Source organism: Lithobates pipiens, unplaced genomic scaffold, assembly GCF_037356315.1.
Source record: "Lithobates pipiens isolate NorthernLeopardFrog02 unplaced genomic scaffold, aLitPip1_a1.2 Scaffold_28, whole genome shotgun sequence".
In the NCBI taxonomy this organism is placed as follows: Eukaryota; Metazoa; Chordata; class Amphibia; order Anura; family Ranidae; genus Lithobates; species Lithobates pipiens.
The window spans coordinates 77,180,885-77,205,593 of NW_027507789.1; the positions used below are offsets into that span (position 1 = coordinate 77,180,885).

At 42.4% G+C, this 24,709-nt stretch overlaps 1 protein-coding gene across 2 annotated transcripts in view; it reads right to left on the reverse strand.

Moving 5' to 3' along the window:
- Positions 1–24,709, reverse strand: part of PCGF2 (polycomb group ring finger 2) — a 276,564-nt gene that overhangs the window by 65,825 nt on the left and 186,030 nt on the right. For both annotated transcript variants that reach the window (XM_077459419.1, XM_077459421.1), the window contains one exon: positions 12,616–12,696. In XM_077459419.1, the coding sequence (XP_077315545.1) occupies positions 12,616–12,696 (81 nt within the window). The remainder of the gene's footprint in view (positions 1–12,615; positions 12,697–24,709) is intronic.

Genomic DNA, 24,709 nt, shown 5'->3' on the forward strand with positions numbered 1-24,709 from the left:
TCAGCCATAAGGCCCTCCTAGCTGAGTTGGTCAGAGCCGAGGACCTTGCAGACATTCGCACGGATTCAGCTGAAGCATCCGCAATGTATGCTATCCCCTTAAGCAGCATGGGAATGGAGGATAGAATAGTCTCCTTTGCCGTCCCTGCTTCAATGTGCGCGTTAATCTGGGTAAGCCAATACTCCATATTACGAGCCACCACTGTGGCTGCCATGGCCGGCTTAAGATTTCCCTGTGATGAATCCCAGGCCTTCTTTAGAAGTGAATCCATCCTTCGATCCATAGGGTTTGAAAGTACCCCCATGTCCTCAAAGGCCAGATCAGTGTGTCTGGACACCTGGGAAAAAGCAGCATCTAATCTGGGAGATTTATTCCAGACAAGAGCCTCCTCTTCCGAAAAAGGAAACCTTTGTTTTAATGCCCCAGAAAAGAAAGGTTTCCTTTCGGGATCCTGCCATTCCTTCCTGATGGCATCGATCAAGACGTCATGCACCGGGAACACCCGCTTTTTCTGTTCCCCCATGCCCTTGTACATCTGATCATGGAGTGACAATGCCTTCTTTTCCTCTTGTATGCCTAAAGTGGTATGAATAGCCCCTAAGAGCTCGTCCACTTCCTCCAGGGAAAGCTTATACCGTGAGGTTCTATTGGATTCCCCATCCAACCCCCCATCGTCAGATTCCCCTTGGGAGTCTGAGCCGACACTGTCAACTTCTTCCTCAGCTTCCTCTCTGGAGCCCCCTGGATTCTCTCCACCTGCGGGAGGAACATCCACTGGGCTAGATGGTACACTCTGCTGCGCTGGTGTAGGAGTGCTCTGGGGCTGAGGCCACTGGAAACTAGAGAAAAGTGTTTTGAAGGACTGGAAAGTACTAGAGAGTTCCTTCACAGAAGCCGCCAGATCTGCACCCTGTTCTGCTGCCTGCTCCCTAAGCAACCCCTCAATACACTCTTTACAAAGTGCCTTGGACCAGGAATCCCCCATAGAGGCTCTACATGAAGGACACTTCTTCCTAGAACCATGGGGGGACTTGCTCGTGGCTTTCTGAAAAACAGAAGTAAAAGAGAGAGCAGCATAAGATTTAAAAAGAAAGAGAAACACCAGCGCTACATAGAGGACCACCGGGAGTGCCCCCCCCCAGGATCAACCATCACCAGGATCCCAGACGCACTGCCCTTCCCCCCGACCACCAAGGGGGAAAACACCAGTGGAGCTACTGGTTATAAAGTAAGGGAACACCTCCCCAGGGTTCCCCTTACCTTTGAGTGGCTGGTGCTGTTATCTCCAGGAGCTCTTGAAGCCTCTGCTTCGGACATTCTCCTGTTGAGGAAGAGTGGTACGAACGTGCCTCCTACAGCTGCCTGTACAACTTTAGAAAGAGAGGCTGCACCAGCCGAACGCTTGGTCCCCTTTTACGTGCCGCGTCCGGAACCGGAAGACGCGGATCCAACGAAGAGGTCCGCCCCCACTGGAACTGACGTCGCCCGTCATCCGGTCCGGCCTCCAGCTCCAAGCCGACTGTAAACACAGGGGGACCTTGGACGTCTTGTTGCAGCGCCCCACTGGGCGAAACGAAGGGATGGACCTCCCTAAACTTCCTGCTTTCCCCAAGCGAAGCTTAGAGTGCGTGTAAAAAGGTGAGTGAGTGCGTGTAAAAAGAGTTTAGCTCCCCAGCCGACCGGACTGCCTATCCTGTTGAAGCACCCTCCTGGGTGAACGAACGGATGAACCTCTAAAACTTCCTGCTTTCCCCAAGTGAAGTTTAGAGTGTATGGTCAGTACGAAAATTCAGCTCCCCAGCTGACCGGACTGCCGAAAGTAGTCCGATAGACGATCGGACTGCCGAGCGGGGCCAGAGCTCCGCTCAGATAGCTTCAGTCTCGCCAACTGATTTAGCTAAGGTTCCTTAGCGGTGTCTCCCCATCGGAGGAAACTCATAACTGAGGGATGGAGCGAGGACGAGGCTTAAATCATGAAATTGAAGGCGGTGTTTCCTAAGAGGGGAGGAGCCAGCTTAGAGTGCGTGTAAAAAGGTGAGTGAGTGCGTGTAAAAAGAGTTTAGCTCCCCAGCCGACCGGACTGCCTATCCTGTTGAAGCACCCTCCTGGGTGAACGAACGGATGAACCTCTAAAACTTCCTGCTTTCCCCAAGTGAAGTTTAGAGTGTATGGTCAGTACGAAAATTCAGCTCCCCAGCTGACCGGACTGCCGAAAGTAGTCCGATAGACGATCGGACTGCCGAGCGGGGCCAGAGCTCCGCTCAGATAGCTTCAGTCTCGCCAACTGATTTAGCTAAGGTTCCTTAGCGGTGTCTCCCCATCGGTGGAAACTCATAACTGAGGGACGGAGCGAGGACGAGGCTTAAATCATGAAATTGAAGGCGGTGTTTCCTAAGAGGGGAGGAGCCAGTCTCTCCAAGGTGGCTGTCCTAAAAGACGAACTTGGGAAAATTACTAATCTGCTAAATTTTATAACAGAAACTAAGAAAAATTCTTTTTTTTTTTTTTTAACAGAATTTTCGGTCTTTTTTCTTTTATAGCACAAAAAATAAAAAACCAAGCAGTGATTAAATACCACCAAAAGAAAGCTCTATTTGTGTGAAAAAAAGGACAAAAATTTCATATAGGTCCAGTGTTGCATGACTGAGTAATTGTCATTCAAAATGTGAGAGCACTGAAAGCTGAAAATTGGTCTGGTTATTAAGGGCCGGTTCACACTGGGGGCGATGCGAGGCGACACGACTTGCCTTGCCGCGATCTGACAAGTCGCCCCCGTTCTGTACAATGGAACCGTTCTGAGAGGAGCGACTCGAGTCGCTCCGACTCAGAAAAAAGGTTCCTGTACTACTTTTGGGCGACCTCGGGGCGACTTGCATTGACTTCTATACAGAAGTCATTTGCAAGTCGCCGCTGAGGTCGCGGCAGGTCGCGGCGAGGCAAGTCGGTGTCGCCTCGCATCGCCCCCTGTGTGAACCGGCCCTAAGGGTGTTTAAGTGCCCAGTGGTCAAGTGGTTAAAGAAGAGACTGCTGCATCTATGGCTGGCATGCTCCATTTTTTAACAAACTTTTCATCCATGGGATATAAAAAGGGAAATCCTCTTAGGAGGAACAAAAATCCGATCAGGATGTTTCCAATCAGCATACACCACATGTTCCAACAGGGGGTGTAGAGGGAAAGTCGGTGCGGTCTCAAGAGGCCTCAGAGTCAGGATCAAAAACCTCTGTGATTGAGAGGCAGACACTAACTTCTTGTCCAGATTGCTCGGAAGCAGACTCACAGCTGCCTTCTGGAAGCACTGCATGCTTGGCAAACAGAGCTTAAATAAGCTGGCTGTGCACCTGAACATTCTGTGCGTGCGTATGCACGTGCATGATCCTGGCGAACGGGAGTGGCTGTATTTGCGTATGTTCATGTGCCTAGGTAAAGGCTACAGCACCTGTGCACGAAGCCACATGCACCATGGCTAGCTTGACTTATTGTTACAATCACTGGGACACCCCACAATAAGTAAATAAGGGTGTTTCACTGACCCGTCCAGGAGCAGGGCAGCTTAGAAACTGAGAGCCCAAAGTTCACCCATCATGGCTGGTTACTGTCACTTGAGGACCTTCAAGGACTGGCCACCATTTTCATGTTTAGGGTCCACTCCATTGGACATGTACAGCACCCTGCAGGAATGCATTAGTGCTGTAATGTCCAGGATTCCACCAGGGTCCAGCGCCTGGAGGCCGCGTTACAGGGAAAACCTTGCAGATCTTGAGTCTTCTTTGTAAGGCTCAGGTACCATTTATCTAAACATATAAAGCCTGTGTCAAATTGATCCTATCGGTCGATCCCTTGATTCATTTAAGAACCGTTTGTGGAACTAGAGACCTGGAGCTCAGAGAGCTCAAAACAACCGTATCATCCACCTTGCAGACACTGGTAAAAAACTGAAGTACTTCCTGTATGGGAGGGGTTATATAGGGGATCACTTCCTGTCTAAAGACCTTTGGTCGATCAGTGTCCAGTGTCCATTCACCTGGAGATGAAGTATAACCCAGCAGGTAATGAATATTAGCCTAACTCGGTGTCCCATGATGTATGAAAAAGAAAAAATTAATTTCTTTTTCAGTTTAGGCCGATATATATTCTTCTACATATATTTAAAAAAAAATCACAATAAGAGTATATTTATTGGTTTGCGCAAAAGTTAGTGTGTCTACAATATAGGGGATAGATGTATTTTTTTTTTACCAGTAATGGCAGCAATCTGCAATTCTTTTCAGGACTGCGACATTGCGGCGGAGAGATTGGATACCTTTGACACATTTTTGGGACCATTGACATCAGTGCTATAAAAATGTATTGATTAATGTGTAAATGTCACTGGTAGGGAAGGGGTTAACACCAGGGGGGCAATCAAGATATTAAATGTGTTCCATCAACGGCGGGCAGTTGGCAAGCGGTTAAAAAAAATGTAAAATCAGATCTTTTGATTTGAAATCGATTTTTTGCATTTTTATCAAATTTATTTTAATAAAATGCTTTTGGAGTAAAAATCTATCTAATGATAGTTTTCTATTTAAGATACATTAATAATTTTGTTTATTCAACATGAAATGGAGCTTAGTTTTGTAGTATGAGGCTGTATATTCTGAAATATTTAAATTTTTGGTAAACTAATCCAATGAATCAAGCTCTGCCAGCTGATATAACGCACTGCATTGATGCATCCACACAACTTCACAGTAACCATGAGATAAAACAAAGTACAGGAATATTCCTTTATGACTGTATGATTGCATTGGTTCTGATATTGCTGTTTTGCTAACCTGAGAGTTTATTATTCTAAATAGGAAACCTTAATTTTGTTTGCAAAAAACAAGAATAAGTCCTTACATTTAAAGAGCACCTGTCCTGTCAGATCCATCATGGCATCCACTCACCTGCTGCCGCCACGTCCCTCACCTTGTTGCGTCACTGCCGCATCACCAACTGTCCCATTAAAGTGAATGTGGCTGTCGGTGAATCAACAGCGGGTCAGAGGAGGAGCTGCTATGGGACAGAGATGACAGTTTCTCTTTAAAACTTATGATTTAAAGAGGAAATAAACCCACAGCGAAAAAAAATGGAGACAGACAAAAAATCCTACAAGAGAAAGGCATAATTAGCTAGTATGCCTAGCATACTAGCTAATTATGTATCACTTACCTCAGATCGAAGCCCCTGCATCGGTCCACGCCCCCCCCCCAACATGTTGTCCCAGAGAGACTTCTGATTATCACGGCTCCAGCGATGTGATTAGCCGGAGCCGTGATGACGTCACTCCGCGCATGCACGCGGGAAGGGCACAGTACAACTGAAGCAACTGCATATAGCGCCATTGCTTCAGTTGTCTTAAGTGTGCATGTGCCGCATGACGTTGACACATGCAAATAAAGGGATATCTCCTAAACCGTGCAGGTTTAGGAGATATCCTTGTTAGCTACAGGTAAGCCTTAATATAGGCTTACCTATAACAATGTTGTAAACAAGGGTTTACAACCACTTTAAAATAGAGTTGATTTAAATGAAATCCACCCTGGTTCTCTGCACACCAGATAAATCATATCCGCCCCCAGCAAGGTGCAACATTTGGGACAGTCAGCAGTGGTGGTTGCATGGAGGCAGACATGATATTTATCGGGTGTGCATTGAACTCTCTAAGGGCATACAACTCATAGGTACCTCAAGCCCTAAATAAAAAAAAACTAGTGAAAACTCCTCTTCTTGACCATGATCCTTGCAATTGAAATGCGCTGTTTTGTTTTCTGGCAGGATCACAATTCTTAAATTGTACATAGTCAATATCTGCCTAATCTATGTTTATCACCTTGTTTTTGTTATATTGGGGATATAGTGACACCAGAGCTCATATTTTATGAAATATATTGGTTTTAAATTTTGCAATAAATAAAATTGTCATAATTTTTTTGATATCCTTTGCATCTGTCTGATTTATTTTTCACTTCAATAATCCTTAACCACTTTCAGACCGGACCAATTTGCTGGTCAAAGACCAGACCACTTTTTGCGATTCGGCACTGCGTCGCTTTAACTGACAATTGCGCGGTCGTGCGACGTGGCTCCCAAACAAAATTGACGTCCTTTTTTTCCCACAAATAGAGCTTTCTTTTGGTGGTATTTGATCACCCATGCGGTTTTTATTTTTTGCGCTATAAACAAAAATAGAGCGACAATTTTGAAAAAAAACGCATTATTTTTTACTTTTTGTTATAATAAATATCCCCCAAAAATATATAAAAAAACATTTTTTTCCCTCAATTTAGGCCGATACGTATTCTTCTACATATTTTTGGTAAAAAAAAATCGCAATAAGCGATTATTGATTGGTTTGCGCAAAAGTTATAGCGTTTACAAAATAGGGATAGTTTTATAGCATTTTTATTAATAATTTTTTATTATTTTTTTTTTTACTAGTAATGGCGGCGATCTGCGATTTTTATTGTGACTGCGACATTGTCAGGGACCCATCGGACATTTTTGACACATTTTTGGGACCATTGTCATTTATACAGTAATCACTGCTATATAAATGCAGTGATTCCTGTGTAAATGACACTGGCAGTGAAAGGGTTAACCTGTGGGTGGCAGTGTAGGGGTTAAGTGTTCCTAGGGGTGTGTTACTAACTGTGGGGGGGTTGGGCTTTCATTTAGTGTACACTGATCTCTGCTCCAATCACATGGAGCAGAGATCAGCGTCACTAGTTGCTAGGCAGAATGAGAAAATGTTGTTTATACAGCATTTCCTCCATTCCGCCGCTCCGTGAGACGATCGCGGGGATGCCCGCGGCGATCGAGTCCGCGGGTCCCGCGACCGGACTCACGGAGGTCCCGACCAGCGCGGGAGCGCGCCGCCGGCGGCGCGCTCCCGATGGCACGGCGGCAACGAATATTGGACGTACATGTACGCCAATATGCCTGCCCGTGCCATGCTGTCGACGTACATCGTCGTGCGCTGGTCGGGAAGTGGTTAATTTCCTCCAGGTCTGGATCAGCTTGGTTTTCCTAGTGGACCTCTTGTGGTTTCTCGCACATGCAACACTTTGTCCACCCGGTCCTTCCCAACGTGGGCTGCCATCTGTGAAACGCATGAGGCCACGCAGTCTAAGTTTTTCCGCTATCTCCAGCTCCGGTGCTTGATCTTATCCATCCGTCACAGCTCTAACTATCCTTTTCAGAAAACACTCTTAGAACGCATCCGTCAACACTTTCCAGGGTCATCTGGCTTCATCTTCACCCTCAATGTGTCTCTGAATTGTCGAGCGTCCCCTACTTCCCTCTACTATGCGACTCAGTGGGAGCGAGACTTGATGTCTGAGATTGCCCTGGTGGAATGGAGAAGAGCCTGATCTTCTGTAGCAAAATGCTTGTTCCAACACCACTACCCTGGAAGCAGCATACAAAGTGCTCATGAGGCGGTATTGGGTCCTGGTCCTAATTGCCCATGCCAATCCCGGTTCTTTTGACCGCTCTTCTCGGAGTTGTGGCCATAATGGGGATGTTTTACATACCTGGTGGGCTTGTCCGCTATTAATAGGTTTTTGGTATCAAGGTTTTAGCCTGTTGCACACCCAGTTTCATCGGACTATTCGTAAAGATGCCAATTCATCTTGATACATTGCCCTATACCGGGCTTGTATGCACACCAGTAAAAGTTAGCATCTTATCTCTTTTTGTCAACTAAAAGAACTGTTGCTCAGGCCCCGGAGAAAACCCTTGGTTCCATTTCAGGGTGTAAGAGACTGCATGACTGCTATTTTATACAAAATACTCAAGCGCTGATGCAGAAAAAATTCTCAAAAGATATATATACCGAAATTACTTGCTGAAAATAGCTGCACTAAAAAAAAAAAAAAAAAAACAGTGATCCTTCACTTGTGCAATGTAAAAGTAATATAAAATATATTAGTGCACTAAAATCCATCCTCAGTACTTGGATCAAACCAAATGATAATGTATAAATATTCACTATATGTGGATGATTTTTTGGATTAGTTTGGTTTACACACACCATCCTTATGCACATAAAGCACTTTATATCTGTATTTACTATATGTAGTTAATTTCATGGATTAATTTGGTTTACACATACCACTTTTATATATTATTCATTTATGTGTAAACCAAATTAATCCATGAAATTAACTACATATAGTAAATACAGATATAAAGTGCTTTACGTGCATAAGGATGGTGTGTGTAAACCAAACTAATCCAAAAAATCATCCACATATAGTGAATACAAATATAAAGTGCCTTGCGTGCATAAAAATCCTATTGCTTAATAGCTGATTATACCCAACGTGCCAGCAAACACAAATGGATCAAACAAATTAATTAATCATCACTTAATTACAAACATCTACTGCTTCTGCATTCAGGTAAGGTTCATTTCTGTGCACCACTGCTGTGTACCACTTTTATATATGCATTATTAATTTATTTATTCGCACAGGGATTTATTAATTTATTGCGAATACTCCTATTATTGGGTACTTATACTGGGTATTTATACATTATCATTTGGTTTTATCCAAGTACTGAGGATGGATTTTAGCGCACTAATATATTTTGTTAAAACATAAAAGATGAGGTTGTGCCGAGTAAACGGATAGCCAACATGTCAATCCTTAACCACTAGGTGTCCGCGCTATAGCCGAAAGACGGCTGCAGCACGGACGCCAATTGCCGGGAGGCCGTCCCTGGACATCCTCCTGTTTACTTCCGCAATGCGCTCTCCCACGAGCGTGCATCGGAGAAGTGCTATGCTGGCCGTGTCCCTTGGACATGGCCATTCACAGCGGCCGTTTACAGTGCGATCGGCGTGTCCAATGAGAGATGATCTCATATGTAAACATATGAGATCATCTTTGATCACCTGCTCTCCCTCCCAGACAGACAGCATGTGAGGAGGGAGAGATGAAGGACTGCAGCGGCCGTGAGTAGGAAAAAAACAAAACACATAAAATAAAGTGCCCACAATGTCACTGCCACCTGTCCCCACTGCCACCTGTCCCCACTGCCACCTGTCAGTGCCATGTGCCACGTATAAGTGGCATCTGTCATCAGTGCCACATAGTGCCATCTGTCATCAGTGCCATATCAGTGTCACGTGTCAACAGTGCCACATAGCGCCATCATCAGTGCCATATCAGTGTCACGTGTCAACAGTGCCATATATTAGGGACATCTGTCATCAGTGCCACGTATCAGTGCCATCTGCCATCAATGCCACCTGTCAGTGTCACATGCCATCTGTCATCAGTGCCACGTATTAGAGCCACGTGTCATCAGTGCCATGTATTAGAGCCACGTGTCATCAGTGCCACGTATTAGTGCCATCTGTCAGAGGTGTCACGTGTCAGTGCCACGTATTCATGGCATCTGTTATCAGTGCCACGTGTCATCGGTGCCACGTGTCATCAGTGCCACGTGTCATTGTCCTGGTGCTCCAGGGCCTTCAAAAGTGTAGTAAAAGGGTAGTCAACAAGTTAGATGTGTAATTTAGGCTCCTAGAACACCTGATGGTGCTCCCTGCATGTTGGGCCTCTCTGAGTGGCTAGGCTGTGGAAAAGTCCCCCACATGTGGTATCGTAATACTCAGGAGGAGCAGCAGAATTTATTTTGGGGCATCATCTGTGGTATACACATGCCATGTGAGAGAAATAACCTATTACAATGACAATTTTGTGAAAATAAAATAAATAAATCTTCATTTGGCAAAGAATTGTGGGGAAAAATGACAACATCAAAAAGCTCACCATGCCTCTTACTAAATACTTTGGAATGTCTACTTTCAAAAAAAGGGGTCATTTGGGGGGTATTTGTATTTTTATGGCTTGTTCGGGTCTCAAGAAATGAGATAGGCCACCAGTACTTCAGATGTGATCAATTTTGTATGATTTGCACCACAGCTTGTAGACTCTTTAACTTTCACAAACCAAATAATATCCACTAATTTGGGTTATTTTTACCAAGGATATGTAGCAGTATAAATTGCGGCCAAAATTTCTGAAGACAAATTAATAATTTGCAAAATTGTATCACAGAAATAAAGAAAAATGCGTATTTTTTCATTTATCGCGCAAAAAATAAAAAAAACTCAGAGGTGATCAAATACCACCAAAAGAAAGCTCTATTTGTGGGAAAAAAAGGACAAAAAATGAACTTGCGTACAGCGTTACATGACTAAGTAATTGTCATTCAAAGTGTGAGAGCACTGAAAGCTGAAAATTGGTCTGGTCACGAGGGGGGACCTGGAGATAAGACTTCAGTACCCTATATTTTCCTTAGGTAATAATTTAAAAGCCCATACAGGTTATCAGTTTCGCGTGAACCATGAATAGTGAACCTAGAATTATTGCTTTCACTCTGGCGTGCACACGTAACATGTGTAGCATAATTAATGTAAACAAGGCAGATCGCCATTGTGTTTGTAAATGAAGACAGACATTCTGTGCTTCTGCTAAGCAGGAACAAGGACCTCTGTCTTCCCACAGTTAAAGCACCCCCCCCCCCCCCCCACCACGGTTAGAAAACACTTCCTAGGAACACATTTAACCCTTTGACTGCCCCTGTTAACCCCTTCCCCGCCAGTGTCATTAGTATAGTGATTGTGTATTGGTGTTACTGGTCCCCAAAAGTGTCCGTCGCTGATCGCTGCCATTACTAGTAAAAGACATTAAAATAAAATATCCCATAGTTTGTCGATGCTATAACTTTTGCACAAACCAATCAATATATGTTTATTGGGATAGGTTTTTTTTTATATACCAAAAACATGTAGCAGAATACAAATTGATGAAGAAATTCGATTTTTTTTTACATGTTTTTATTGGATGTGTTTTATAGCAGAAAGTAAAAAAAACATTTTTTCCCCCCAAAATTGTCTGTCTTTTTTGTTTAGCGCAAAAAATAAAAGCCGCCGAATACCACCAAAATAAATCTCTATTTAGATGGGGGGGGGGGGAGAAGGACATCAATTTTATTTGGGTACATCATCACACGACTGCGCAATTGTCAGTTAGAATAACGCAGTGCGTATCGCACAAAAGAAAAAAAAATGTCTGGGTCATGAAGGGGGGTAAACCTTCCGGAGGGCAAGTGGTTAAGTGCTTGGGAGGAACTTAAATTTTTTACACTTTTTTCTTTACTACGCGTTAGATATAGATGTACACACCCCCTGCTGCCACCAATGTATTTTCTATGTGGCAGCGAAAGTATTAAATCATAAAGTCCCTTCGTGACATCCAAAACCTGTTATATTTGTCTGTTGTAGCATACAGTGTCTCAATAGTCTTTTCAGAAGTGATGTATTTTACACACATGTAGCGGCGGGCTCCCGAAGAGCGTTGTGTGTTTTTCAAAGTTAAAACTTTACCCAAGCTACAGTTTGGTTTGGGTCTATTTGTCTAAATTTGACTGGGTTGTGAGATGTTCAGCCTGGCCACATGGGGCCCTGTCTCTTGTGGCAGGCGTAGAACTATGGTCTGGTCAGGCGCTTAAGTTACACTTTTTCGGAGCCAGGTCAGTGGGGGTGGCCCTCTCGCTGTGCCCTCTGGGAGAGGGTATTTAAGAGACGGACGTCATGTGGCTCGGGGTTCCGGTCCAGTATGATGTGCTGACTACTTGGTCCTGGTCCTCCTGACCAGCCCCCAGGAAGGCTATGGCCTGGGGTGTGGATCTACCCAATTCTAATGCCTTGTGGCTGGCTAGCCCGAGGCAGGGAAACTAAAGGAGGATTCTGAGGTGGTTGGGTGCTGTTTCCGGTTCGGGAGAGACCCATTGTACTTCAAGCATTCCAGGGGAGGACTCTTTAGAAGAGCACCACGTGTGAGTTTGGTTTTCTTAACAAGAGCCTGGAAGGCCTGAAGTAACCGAGAGAATCCAGTCTTGTGGATATCACCAAGCAGGCTGAAAGATCCAGGTATCCTACAAATGTTCTACAGCTTAGTTTCCTACGTGTTCTGCAACAACGTCTGTGACAAAGACTTCATTCCTGAATAAGCACCTTGTTGGCTGCTAGGCCTTGTGAGAGAGGGACTGTCCAACCTGAGTGTTCATCCAGCTGCGAATGGTTATTCTCTGGATGCAGTCAAAGCAAGTTCTTTAACGTTTATAGACTGACATTGAGAGTACCTGAACCTCCTTCCCAACCCCCTGATCCCAAGTTGAAAGACTGTTCAATGGTTTGAGTTTTTGAAAATAAAATCCATTCAAGTGGATCTATTGTCAGTCTCAAGTTACTGGGCCATCTACGACAGGACATCCCCTAGACGTGTCACAAGGAGAACGGAAGGTAACGGTAAGCCCAAAAATAACCAGCAGCTCCTTCGGGGGTTAGTGCTACACACATCGGATATAGCTTTTGTTTTTATACATGTAAGGTATGTAAATATGTCTTGTTTTGTTCCTACAGAATGTATACTGGCTCTGGATTTATCCGTCTACACCCTGTCCAAAAAAATAAAAAAAATCTTAAACTTCCCATTAGGAAGACCATTTTCTCCCTTTTGCTGTTGGTCCTTAAAAACAGGCAATTATTTAACAAAATGACAAAACTCACTCACCCGTCCCCAGGGGTATATATAGGCAATATCCATTAGGGTGTAATAATCCTTCAGAGGCTCTTCCTCATAGAGAATCTCCACCTTCAATCAAATCAATTAAAACACTGTTTAGAAAGTGAAAGAAGAAATCATGAAAATACCACCTCTTCAAAAAATTGATTCAAGATACAAAAAATTATATTTAAAAATGAACAGAAATTTTATTCACAATAAGGATGGCTACTTGTGTTAGAAGTTGGGTTCTGAAAAATGATAAATCTATATGTTTAGTAAAACACCTTATTTTTTTAATAAAGGGTACATTTATTCAGATAAAAAAAAAAGTTACAACATATCTTTTAGAAAGGATGGCAGCCATTAATCACATAAGCCCCGGACCATTTTGCTGCTCAAAGACCAGAGCACTTTTTGCAATTGGACACTGCGTCACTTTAACTGACAATTGCGCGGTTGTGCGACGTGGCTCCCAAACAAAATTGACGTCCTTTTTTTTCCCCCACAAATAGAGCTTTCTTTTGGTGGTATTTGATCACCCCTGCGGTTTTTATTTTTTGTACTATAAACCAAAAAAGAGTGACAATTTTGAAAAAATAAATAAATAAATAAAAATAAAACGCATTATTTTTTACTTTTTGCTATAATAAGTATCCCCCAAAAATGTATAAAAAAACTTTTTCCTCAGTAGGGGTGTGTTGCTAACTGTAGGGGGCATAGCTGTGTTTTACACATCACTGATCTCTGCTCCAATCACAGTGAGCAGATATCAGTGTCACTGTTGCTAGGCAGAACAGGGAGATGCTTGTTTACTTTAGCATCTCTCCGTTCTTCATTCCCGTGAGACGATCGTGGGAATTCCCGTGGCAATCGAGTACCTGGGACCCCCGATTGGACTCACGGAGGTCCCGATCGGCACGCGCACACCTCCCTGCACGTGACGGCACGGCAGCAAATTTAACGGGACGTACCTGTACCCCATTTGCCTGTCCATGCCATTCTGCCGACGTACATCAGCGCGCGCCGGTCGGGAAGTGGTTAACAGACATTCACATACACTATAAGCATCCTGTTTATACAGCCATATGTGGCCAAAGTCCTTTGCATATCCATCAGGTTACACATGGAGGTGTAAAATGAACGAAGAATATAGGAAAAGAACCAAAACTGAACTTAAAACTATTATGGAAATGCACACCACCTTTTTGATATCATTCATGCAAATAAACCCAACTCTATACATACTCAAGTTATTCCGCTACTACAACATCAATCGTATTTATCGGCGTATAACACGCACTTTCTTTACCCCTAAAATCAGGGGGAAATCGGGGGTGGGCGTTATACACCGATCCCCCGCTGTTTCTATCCCCTTCTGCCGCTCTGTGGCTTCCGGGTATTTTCGGCCATTCTCAGCTATCTTTAGCCGTTCTCGGCTATTTTCGGCCATTCTCGGCGGCTTTCGGAAAGCCGAAAGCCGCCGAGAAGGGCCGAATGTGGCTGAAAATAGCTGTTTGCGGCCGAAAATAACCAGAGGCCGCCAAAAACGGCCGAGAACTACCGAACGCCACTGAGATACACAGGACATCCGATCTGTATCTCTGCGGTGCCATTTTTAAATGGCAAACACACTAACGAGGCTGCAAATGACTGGCAAGGCTGCAATAGAAGGCTGCAAATGACTGACAAGGCTGCAATAGAAGGCTGCATTGATGGGCATTTAAATGTAAGTTATTTTTCCTTAAACTTCCCTCCTAATTGAGCGGGTGTGCGATGTGGCTCCCAAACAAAATTGACGTCCTTTTTTCCCACAAATAGAGATTTCTTTTGGGGGTATTTGATCAACCCTGCGGTTTTTATTTTTTGCGCTATAAACAAAAACAGAGCGGCAATTTTGAAAAAAAGTATTATTTTTTTACGTTTTGTTATAATAAATATCCTCCAAAAATATATAAAAAAAACCCTGTTTTTTCCCTCAGTTTATTCTACATATATTTGGTTAAAAAAATTAATAAACAAAAACGCAATAAGCGATTGATTGGTTTGCGCAAAAGTTATAGCGTTTACAAAAATAGGGGATAGTTTTACGGCATTTTTATAAAAAAAATTTTTTTTACTAGTAATGGCGGCAATCAGCGATTTTTATTGCGACTGCGACCTTATAGCGGACACATCGGACATTTGACACATTTTTGGGGACCATTGTCGTTCATACAGCAATCAGTGCAATACAAATGCACCGATTCCTGTGTAAATGACACTGGCAGTGAAGAGGTTAACCAGGGGGTGTCAGTGTAGTTGTTAAGTGTTCCTAGGGGCGTGTTACTAACTGTGGGGGGCTGGGCTTTGTGTTAGTGAACATTGATCTCTTCTCCAATCACATGGAGCAGAGATCAGTGTCACTTGTTGCTAGGCAGAACGGGGAGATGCTGTTTACAACGGCATTTCTCCGTTCAGCCTCCCCGTGAGACAATCGCGGGTATCCCCGCGGGACCCGCGTCCGGACTCATGCGGGGGGGGGGTCCTGACCGCACGCACGTGATGGCAGGGCGGCATATAGAAATGGACGTACCTGTACGCCAATATGCCTGCCCGTGCCATTCTGCCGACATACATCGGCGTGCGCCGGTCAGGAAGTGGTTAAAGTACAACATGTATAACTAAAGACAAAACGTACAGTTTTGGATAGAGTGGAAAGGGATAACAGCTGTCAGTTTTTTTATTTTACGGTCTTTTTTCCTGTTAGGGAGATTTTGTCCTCTTTACCATTATCGGCAAAGTGAAAGAAAATCCCAAATTTTGGGTTGTACCCAGAAAAGTAATCAACAGTAATACATGGGAAACCTTCCAATATGCATACTAGTTTTGGTGACCCTCGGGACAACCAGGGATTTCCTCTCATTTTTCGGCTGTCTATGGGACAGGAAGTGGAGAATTTCTCCAACAAGACATAAATGACAAAATGAAAACTGTAAGGGGCTATAACCTCCCTTACACAATCCAAATGTATTTATTTTTTTAAAGTGTTACTACTTTAAAAGTAAAGTGTCTACTTTAAAAGTAACCAGATAAGTGTCAACAGGGGACAAGGCAGGGGCTCTCTCCCAATATTATACAGTATGTACTAGGGTTGCACCGATATAGACATCGGTGCTGATACAAAACATTTGCACAAGTACTTGTACTGGTGCAAATGCTCCGATACCTAAAACCGACACCGCTTTCGTGTGGTGCAGCTCATCATATTGACTTTAGCCTGGGATAACACAGGAGCGGCATGGGAAACTGCATGAGATTCTGACAGGAATAACAACGCATTCATGTTCAAATCACATGCGATTCTTTGCAGTGCGATTTGAGCCCTTCATTTTGTTTGCAAGTATCCACGTAATGCAGGTAGTGAAATGGACAACCAAAGATGGGACCTGGCATCATGTAAACAACAGAGGGGGGAAAACTTGAAACCAGATTTTCATGTGGCTATGACTTTTGCCAAGTAATAAGCATTTCAATTAATTTTTTTTTAAGCCACTGATCAGTTAGAAGGGTAGGAGGTAGAGGTGGGATGGGGGTTAATATGGTAATAAATACTTATTTATAACTGGTACTTATATAACGCCATCAACTGACACAGCGCTTTACAAATATTATACATTTACAGTACATCAGTCCCTACCCTCAAGGAGCTTACAATTTAAGATCTCTAACTCACATTTATACATGCTAGGGCCAATTTAGGCAGGAGCCAATTAACCTACCAGCATGTCTTTGGTGTGTGGGAGGAAACCGGAGTACCCAGACGAAACCCAAGCAAGCACAGAGAGAACAAGGAAACTTCAGGCAGGTAGTGCTGTGGTTGGGATTTGAACCAACGACCCTAGTGCTGCTAGGTTTGGCCAGATCCATACGCAGTATGGACCTGGCATGCTTCCATCTGCTATAAGCTCACAGACACTTCACTGAACATGACCTTACAGCAAAACTGTTCAAACTGATAGGACTGATTTGTCATTAACAAGCCACTGATCAGAGCTATTCACCTAAAACATGCCTCCCCTTCCTTTTCTAAGTGAACATAATATGCACATATGCAGTGCAGCTGAAGCTGCAGAGAAATGGATTGAGGATGCCATGTCTTCGGTCCCTTTCTCTGTCTCCAAAAACAGACATCAGGGGTCGGAAAACGGAATAAGGCCTTGTTCACAGAAAGCATACTACAGAGGAGTGTATGCCCCTTTAAGGCCATGTTTACTTGCATGGGGATGCACAGATGTTCCGTGCATCCCTGTGCAGGCAGTTCCATTGATGTAATTTGGAATGTAGCAACTGAACGATCACAGCCATTGCTTCCAATGTGATATCCGTGTGGGTCCAGATGCATGTCCCTGAACTCACACGGTCTGCATTCGAGGACGTGCATCTACACAGATGTCAGATTGGACATGAATGGGAATACATGCAAGGGGATTCATAGAACACCAATGCATCCCTGTGCAGGTGACCCTCCATGGGCACACACATTAGTAAGCCCCATGTGAGGTCTTAGTAGGAATTTAGCAGGGATTTTGTAAGTTATATTGTGTTTCGCGTTAATAATGATTTCAGTGTATTTTTTGTGAAAATAGCAATTTAATAAACATTTGCGCAACTATTGCAGGGCTAAAAAGAAAAAAAAAGAAAAAATCTGAAAAATTATAACCTCCAAATTTTCAGAGTAAATTGTTTTTAACTACAGTTTTGTGCACCTTCAGTTCTCACAATTTCACAAAAAGGCATAATTTAAAATGTCCAATTTTTTTTTTTTTATAACTCACAGTACAGTGACAATACAATACAGTTTTAGCTTTTAGATTTAGTAGGAAATAGGCAGCAATTTTGGAAATTTTGCTATGTATGTATCAACTAATAATGATTTTAGTGCATTTTTTAGCAAAAATATTGTTTTAATAAGCATTTGCACAAGTATAACAGGGCCTAAAAAAAAAAAAAAAAATCAGTAGCACCTTCCTTTTTTTCTAACGGTCCTATGTTTTGAGAAAATGTATGGTTTGGGAGGATCTTTCACATACTCTGCAAGCTGTGAGAAATAAAAAAACAATGCAAAAATAGTCTGGCCACATTAGTTTGGAGCGCAGATCCTGGTAGCATAAAAGTACGAAACAATACATAAAAATCTTTAAAGACAAAATTCAGGTCTGAGTAATTTTACATAGTTACAGTAACTATGCATATACCATACCTGTGGGATCCCTCTAGAAGCTGGAAGTTACTTTAGTAGACACTGACACTACAGTGCTCTCCACTAGCTTTCAAGTCCCATGCCAATTAATGGCCCTGATTCATTGTGTACACAGGAGGTCGCTTGCTACTACAGTGATTTCCAGCTTCCAAAAGGATCCCACAGGTATGGTTTTCTATGCCAACTTAAAAAAAAAAAAATGACCAAAAAGCGGGGGTCGTCTTATACGCCAGGTATGAAATGCCACACACTGGATATCAGCCCGCAGGATGCACAGTAATACTGTATGAAGCTTTGGCTACATACAATGCTGAGATAATCCCAGCAAGCAATGTGTATTCCATTAATGAATACAGAGCCTGCATGGATTGGTGCAACAACCTCTGCCATCCCGAGCAGGCTACATACAGTAGCCTAATCAGATTGGCTTTGAGAGCCAGAGAGGCACAAGCTGATGATCTTACAGCCTCTGCCAATCTGAGCAGGCTTTGTATTCATTAATAGAATACATAGCTCTCCGTGATTGGCTCATACTATATGTACAGTGTATACTGTATTCTGCAATGTACCTGGTGCTACTGTACATGCAGTATTACCGCACATCCAGATCTCACCTTCATATAGTTATGATTTCTTGTGCTCTCATTGCCGGTATTGCATTGGAGGAGAGGATTCACTGGTCATTGTTGCTGCATACCAATTGTGGGATCTCTGGGATGTTTAGATCACCAGTTTCCTTTTTGATTCCAGAACAGTGGTAATATCTGACAGATTCCAAATTAGTGGGTGCAAAGTGGCCGACAGACAAGACCCCAACATGGCGCCAGAAAAAAGAAGGAAACATGAAGCCAGTTTCAAGCTCAAAGTTGTAAACTTTGGCAAGAAACATAATAACTGTGCTGCTGCCAGACAATATGGAGTAACAGAAAAGATTGTCTGAGACTGGAAAGGAAAGGAACATGCATTAAAGAGTATGCCAAGGGGTAAGTGTGCATTAAGAAGAGGCACCCCACATTGGCGAGATCTCGAAAAGCATGTAGCAGACATGGTGCATGAGCAAAATCGTCAAAATAGTTAGGTAGTGACACGAAACATAGATTTTTTTCACTTCAGTGGGCCAAATCTAACCCAGATTACAGCAAAGGATTTAAGGCCACTGTATTCTGGTGTACTAGGTTCCTGGAAATGCATGATCTGGTCCTGAGGCAAAAGACCAAATTTGCACAAAAATTACCAGCAGATCTTGACAGCAAAGTAAGTAAATTCCATCAATATGTAATACAACAGGGCAAGAAACATGGCTACAAGTGAGATCGGAAATAAGTGATGAAACGTCTACGAATTTCAATATGGTTGGAAATAATACTCAATTTGAAAGGTGCAAAAAAACAGTTTTAGTTAAAACAGGACATGAGAAGTCCAGTTTTACAGTGGTACTAGCATGTACAGCTGATGGGGTCAAACTAAGACCAATGATTATTTTTAAAAGAAAAACAATGCCGAACATCAAGTTCCCTGTTTTTGTACATGTGAATGAAAAAGGCTGGATGGATGAAGAAGGGGGTAAAGCTAGGGCTTGAAGATGTATGGAGTAGGCGACCAGGTGGACTTTGTCGAGAATGTAGCCTACTGGTGTGGGATATGTTCAGGGCTTATTTATTTAACTCCTAGCACAAAGGAAAGGCTCACAAGAATAAACACAGATTGCTGTTACAGCCACTGGATGTGTGCTTAAACAAGCCATTTAAGATCTCATTAGAGAACAGTGGAAGGAGTGGATGGTTAGTAGCGAAAAGTAATTCACAAAAGGAGGAAACATGCGTGCTCCACAACTGGATGTTTTGTGCAACTTTGTCAGAAAAGCCTGGAATGTTATTGAAGCAGAAACAGTAATCAAGTCTTTCAAGAAGTGTGGCATATCAAATTCACTGGATGGTATGGACGACGACTACTTGTGACAAGATGAAGCTGAAGCCACACCATCTGATTCAGAATTAGATCCATATGATGACTGTCTTACAAATGTACCACAAGATGTCTTTGAGGAGTATAATGTCAGAGAATGAACATGATGAGGATGTTGAAGGATTTTAGGTACCGTGATAACCATTTTAATTAAAATTATATAGATCAAATCAGATTTTTTTAATGTTTTATTTATGTTTTACTAGGCTAGTGATCGTGAAGAGGTGGAGAACTACTGAAATACCGAAATTGAGAGAGATAATAAGGATGGTATACTTGCATATAAATTACGAGCTGATGTTTGCTGCTTCCCAAGGAAACTTTGCGCTTAAACTAGTATTTTGGCAACCATGGTTGGAATGGTACAGCTCTACTCAGAATAAATGAGCCAATATAAGAGATCCTGGCACTATTACGTGCAAACTGAACTGTCTAAGTAATCTTTGCTCTTCATCCTTTTCTTTTTTAACTTTGATTGGGCTTTAGCAATGTGTACTCTGATAGGACGGGTCTTTCTGTAGTTTAGCATCTGTTTTGTTTTGTACCTTACACCACAAATATACCTTGTATCTGTACTATGAATACGGCCATGATACCTTTTGTATGCTGTAGTTCAAACTGTTTTTTTTTTTTGTTTCTTTTCTATTATTCAATAAAAACTATTGATACTAAAAAGTATCAATGAGATATAAAAGATTTTTGAACAGAATCAAGTATATAAATGGCAGGCAGAAATTCACACAGATAACATTAACGAATCAACAGCATCACGGGATTGGGAATAATTACCCTCCTCACAATGCCAATGCATATCCATATTCGGTGCCCCCCTATCAGGCACCTTATGCGGTGCCTACGCAAAACAGGTTTACTCCATTGGCAAAATAGACCATCTGACTAGGATTATCAGCATTATAACCAAGGGTTTATTTATTATCAGCCCAGACCACCTAGAGGCAATTTTAGAGGTAACTTTAGAGGAAGACCATACCAAAATTACCATCAACGGGGGAGGGAGGAATGGAGAGGATGCACCTCAATATCCCAAGGAACATATAGAAAAAGAGGCAGCAGAGGAAGAGGGAGAAAGAAAAAGAAACAATTAAAATAAGGAATTTATAACTTGGCGGGGGTAGATTTTTCGGAAGAAGAATTGGCACAGGGGTTAAAATGTGCGCCTAATAAAAATATCAATAAATTAGAATTATTTGTTGACATAGAAAAATATATCAGGAAACTGAATATTAAGAAACATTTCTCTTCTCAACAAGATGTCCCCCCTCTAGAATCAGGGAACACTATGTATGTACATAGTGGATTAAAAAATAATTCAGTGTTCAATCCTAAGAAGGGCACTCATCATCACATTAAAGTGTTTAAAAATATGGTCCAAGAGGAAGTTAAAACACTTCAAGTCAAACGATTTAGAGTTAATCCAATTATTAAGGAAGGAATCGAAAAACTTGAACATAATAAACAGATTGTAGTCTGACCAGGGGATAAAGGTGGAGGGGTGGTGGTTCTCACCAAAGAATATTATAATAAGGAGATCCAGAGATTACTGAATGATACAACTACATATAAACCTCTGTTGTCAGATCCAACACCGCAGCTAGTGGCAGAGCTGTCGTGCTGGGTAAATAAAGGGATTCCTACTCAGATTTTGGATAAAAAAAGAGGCCAAACATCTCATCCCACAGGCCCCAAGGACACCTATATATAGTACCTAAAATTCACAAATGTAGGGAGTTTCCCCAAGGCCAGCCTATAGTTAGTGCAATTGGGTCCCTCTATTCCTGTCTGGGGGAATATCTAGATATATATCAACAGCCACTAGTCATCCAAGGCCGTTCATATTTTAAAGATAGTCGGGCCCTTATACAATCTCTACAAACCATAGAAGCATCATCCAACACCTTTTTGGTAACTGTTGACATCGAGTCACTTTACACTAGTATTAAATAACATGATACCATTTTGGCGGTAAAATTGGCACTTACGGAACAATCGAACCTAAAAAAACAAAAACAAATCAGCTTCCTGGTGGAAGGTCTCCAATTGGCTATGGGGAATAATTATTTTTGGGCTCAAAACCAATTTTACATTCAAATCAAAGGAGTTGCGATGGGGGAAAAGTACACGCCCAGCGTGGCTAATTTAGTGCTTAATAAGTGGGAAGGGGAAACCATCTACCACAAACCAAACAAGGCACTAAAGTATTATAAAAGATATACAGATGACGTCATTCTTCTGTGGGAGGGGTCACAAACAGAGTTGGGAGCGTTCCGTATAGGTTTGAATACCAATAAGTACGGTCTCAAATTCACTGCTGAGTGGAACTTGGAGACTATAAATTATCTGGATCTTACTTTAGTTAAAAATGAGAATAGAATATACACTAAAACATATTTCAAGAAAACAGATAGAAATGGCTTTGTGCTAATCAGTAGCTGCCACCATCCACAATGGCTGGGAGCGGTCCCAATAGGCCAATGTATGCGTATCAGGAGAAATTGTGATAATCTAACTGATTGCCATGCCCAAGCAGAAGTGCTCACTTGTGAGAAGGGATATTCCCCTAAATACCTCATAAAAACTAAAAATCAAGATTTGCCCATGGACAGAGAATCATTACTAATACCCAAGGCTAAGGTTCTAGCATTTATATCAGGCTTTCATAGACAATTTAGGGATGTAGAAAATATCTTTAAAAAATATTGGTCTATTCTTTTAAAAGACCAAGATTTACGGACCACTCTTCCTCCGAGACATAAATTTATTTATACGAGAGCACCAGGATTGAGAAATATGATTGCTCCAAATGTCCCAGACCCCCCAAAAAAACCTTCCACTTTCCTTGATGGATCAGGGTTCCATTATTGTACAAGGTGCAAAGCTTGCCATACGACAAATAGGATAGGAAAGAAAATTTCCAAATGTCAATCTAAAGTTACACAACAAGAATTTTCTATTAAACTCCCGATAACATGTAATTCAAGCCATGTCACATATGTATTAGAGTGCCTGTGCTCCCTCCAATAGGAAATTGAGGGTCCGCATCAATGAACACGTTGCCAATATTGCTAAGGGTTTTGTCAATCATAGCGTATCACGTCATTTTCGCATGGTACATGACAGGAACCTGAAGTTGCTTACCTTTTATGGGATAGACAGAATAACCCAACATTGGAGAGGGACTGAGCTTAAAAAAAAAAAAAAAAGCTATCTCCCAGAATGAGACCCAGTGGCTGTATCGTTTACGTACAATGCAGCCCCAGGGTCTAAATATCAAATTAGACCTCAACTGTTTTTTAAGCAATGATTAGCCTATAGAAGCATTGCCCTCAGCAATGTAATATGGTACAAGGTGTCATATACTGTATTCAGATCTGGTTTTCTGGCCTACCAAATTTTTCCCAAGGAATTGCTTTTTCTGACAATATTCTAGTTATTATTGATTTCTTTAAAGAGGAAGTAAACCCTAATGGGTTTACTTCCTCTTTCATTCCCTGCAAAGGCAAAGCATAATGGACTACTATGCATCGCATAGTAGCCCATTACGTGTCACTTACCTGACACAGGAGCCAGCGATGTCACCGCTGTCCCCTGTAGTCCGGCGCATCCATCTTTTCGGTGGGGTCTCGCAGCTCCGCTGTCATTCTGCGGAGCCACGATGACGTCACTCCCGCGCATGCGCACGGCAGCCGACACGCGCGGCAGCTCCGTTGTTGGAAACGCCGCGCTCAGTGCGCATGCTCCGTAGACAGTGGTGCCTGTCTTCGGGCAAATATCTCCTAAACCGTATAGGTTTAGGAGATATTTCTTGGACCTACAGGTAAGCCTTAATCTAGGCTTACCTGTAGGTCAAAGTGGTTTGTAAGGGTTTACAACCACTTTAATCTGAATCTGTATAGTCAATTTTCAATTGACTATATTAAAAAGCTTAAACCATCAGACATATTCCGCATTTTTTTATTTAATGGCACGGGCAGGCATATTGGTGTACAGGTACGTCCAATATTCAATGCCGCCCTGCCATCGGGAGCGCGCCGCCGGCGGCGCGCTCCCGCGCTGGTCGGGACCCCCGTGAGTCCGGTCGCGGGACCCGCGGACTCGATCGCCGCGGGCATCCCCGCGATCGTCTCACAGAGCGGCCGAATGGAGGAAATGCTGTGTAAACAACATTTCACCATTCTGCCTAGCAACTAGTGACGCTGATCTCTGCTCCATGTGATTGGAGCAGAGATCAGTGTTCACTAAATGAAAGCCCAACCCCCCCACAGTTAGTAACACACCCCTAGGAACACTTAACCCCTACACTGCCACCCACTGGTTAACCCCTTCACTGCCAGTGTCATTTACACAGGAATCACTGCATTTATATAGCAGTGATTACTGTATAAATGACAATGGTCCCAAAAATGTGTCAAAAATATCCGATGGGTCCCCCACAATGTCGCAGTCACAATAAAAAAAAAAAAAAAAAAAAAAAAAAAAAAAAAAAAATAAAATTGCTGATCGCCGCCATTACTAGTAAAAAAAAAATAATAAAAAATTATTAATAAAAATGCTATAAAACTATCCCTATTTTGTAAACGCCATAACTTTTGCGCAAACCAATCAATAATCGCTTATTGCGATTTTTTTACCAAAAATATGTAGAAGAATACGTATCGGCCTAAACTGAGGGAAAAAAATTTTTTTTTTATATATATTTTTGGGGGATATTTATTATAACAAAAAGTAAAATATAATGCGTTTTTTTCAAAATTGTCGCTCTATTTTTGTTTATAGCACAAAAAATAAAAACCGCAGGGGTGATCAAATACCACCAAAAGAAAGCTCTATTTGTGGGAAAAAAAGGACGTCAATTTTGTTTGGGAGCCACGTCGCACG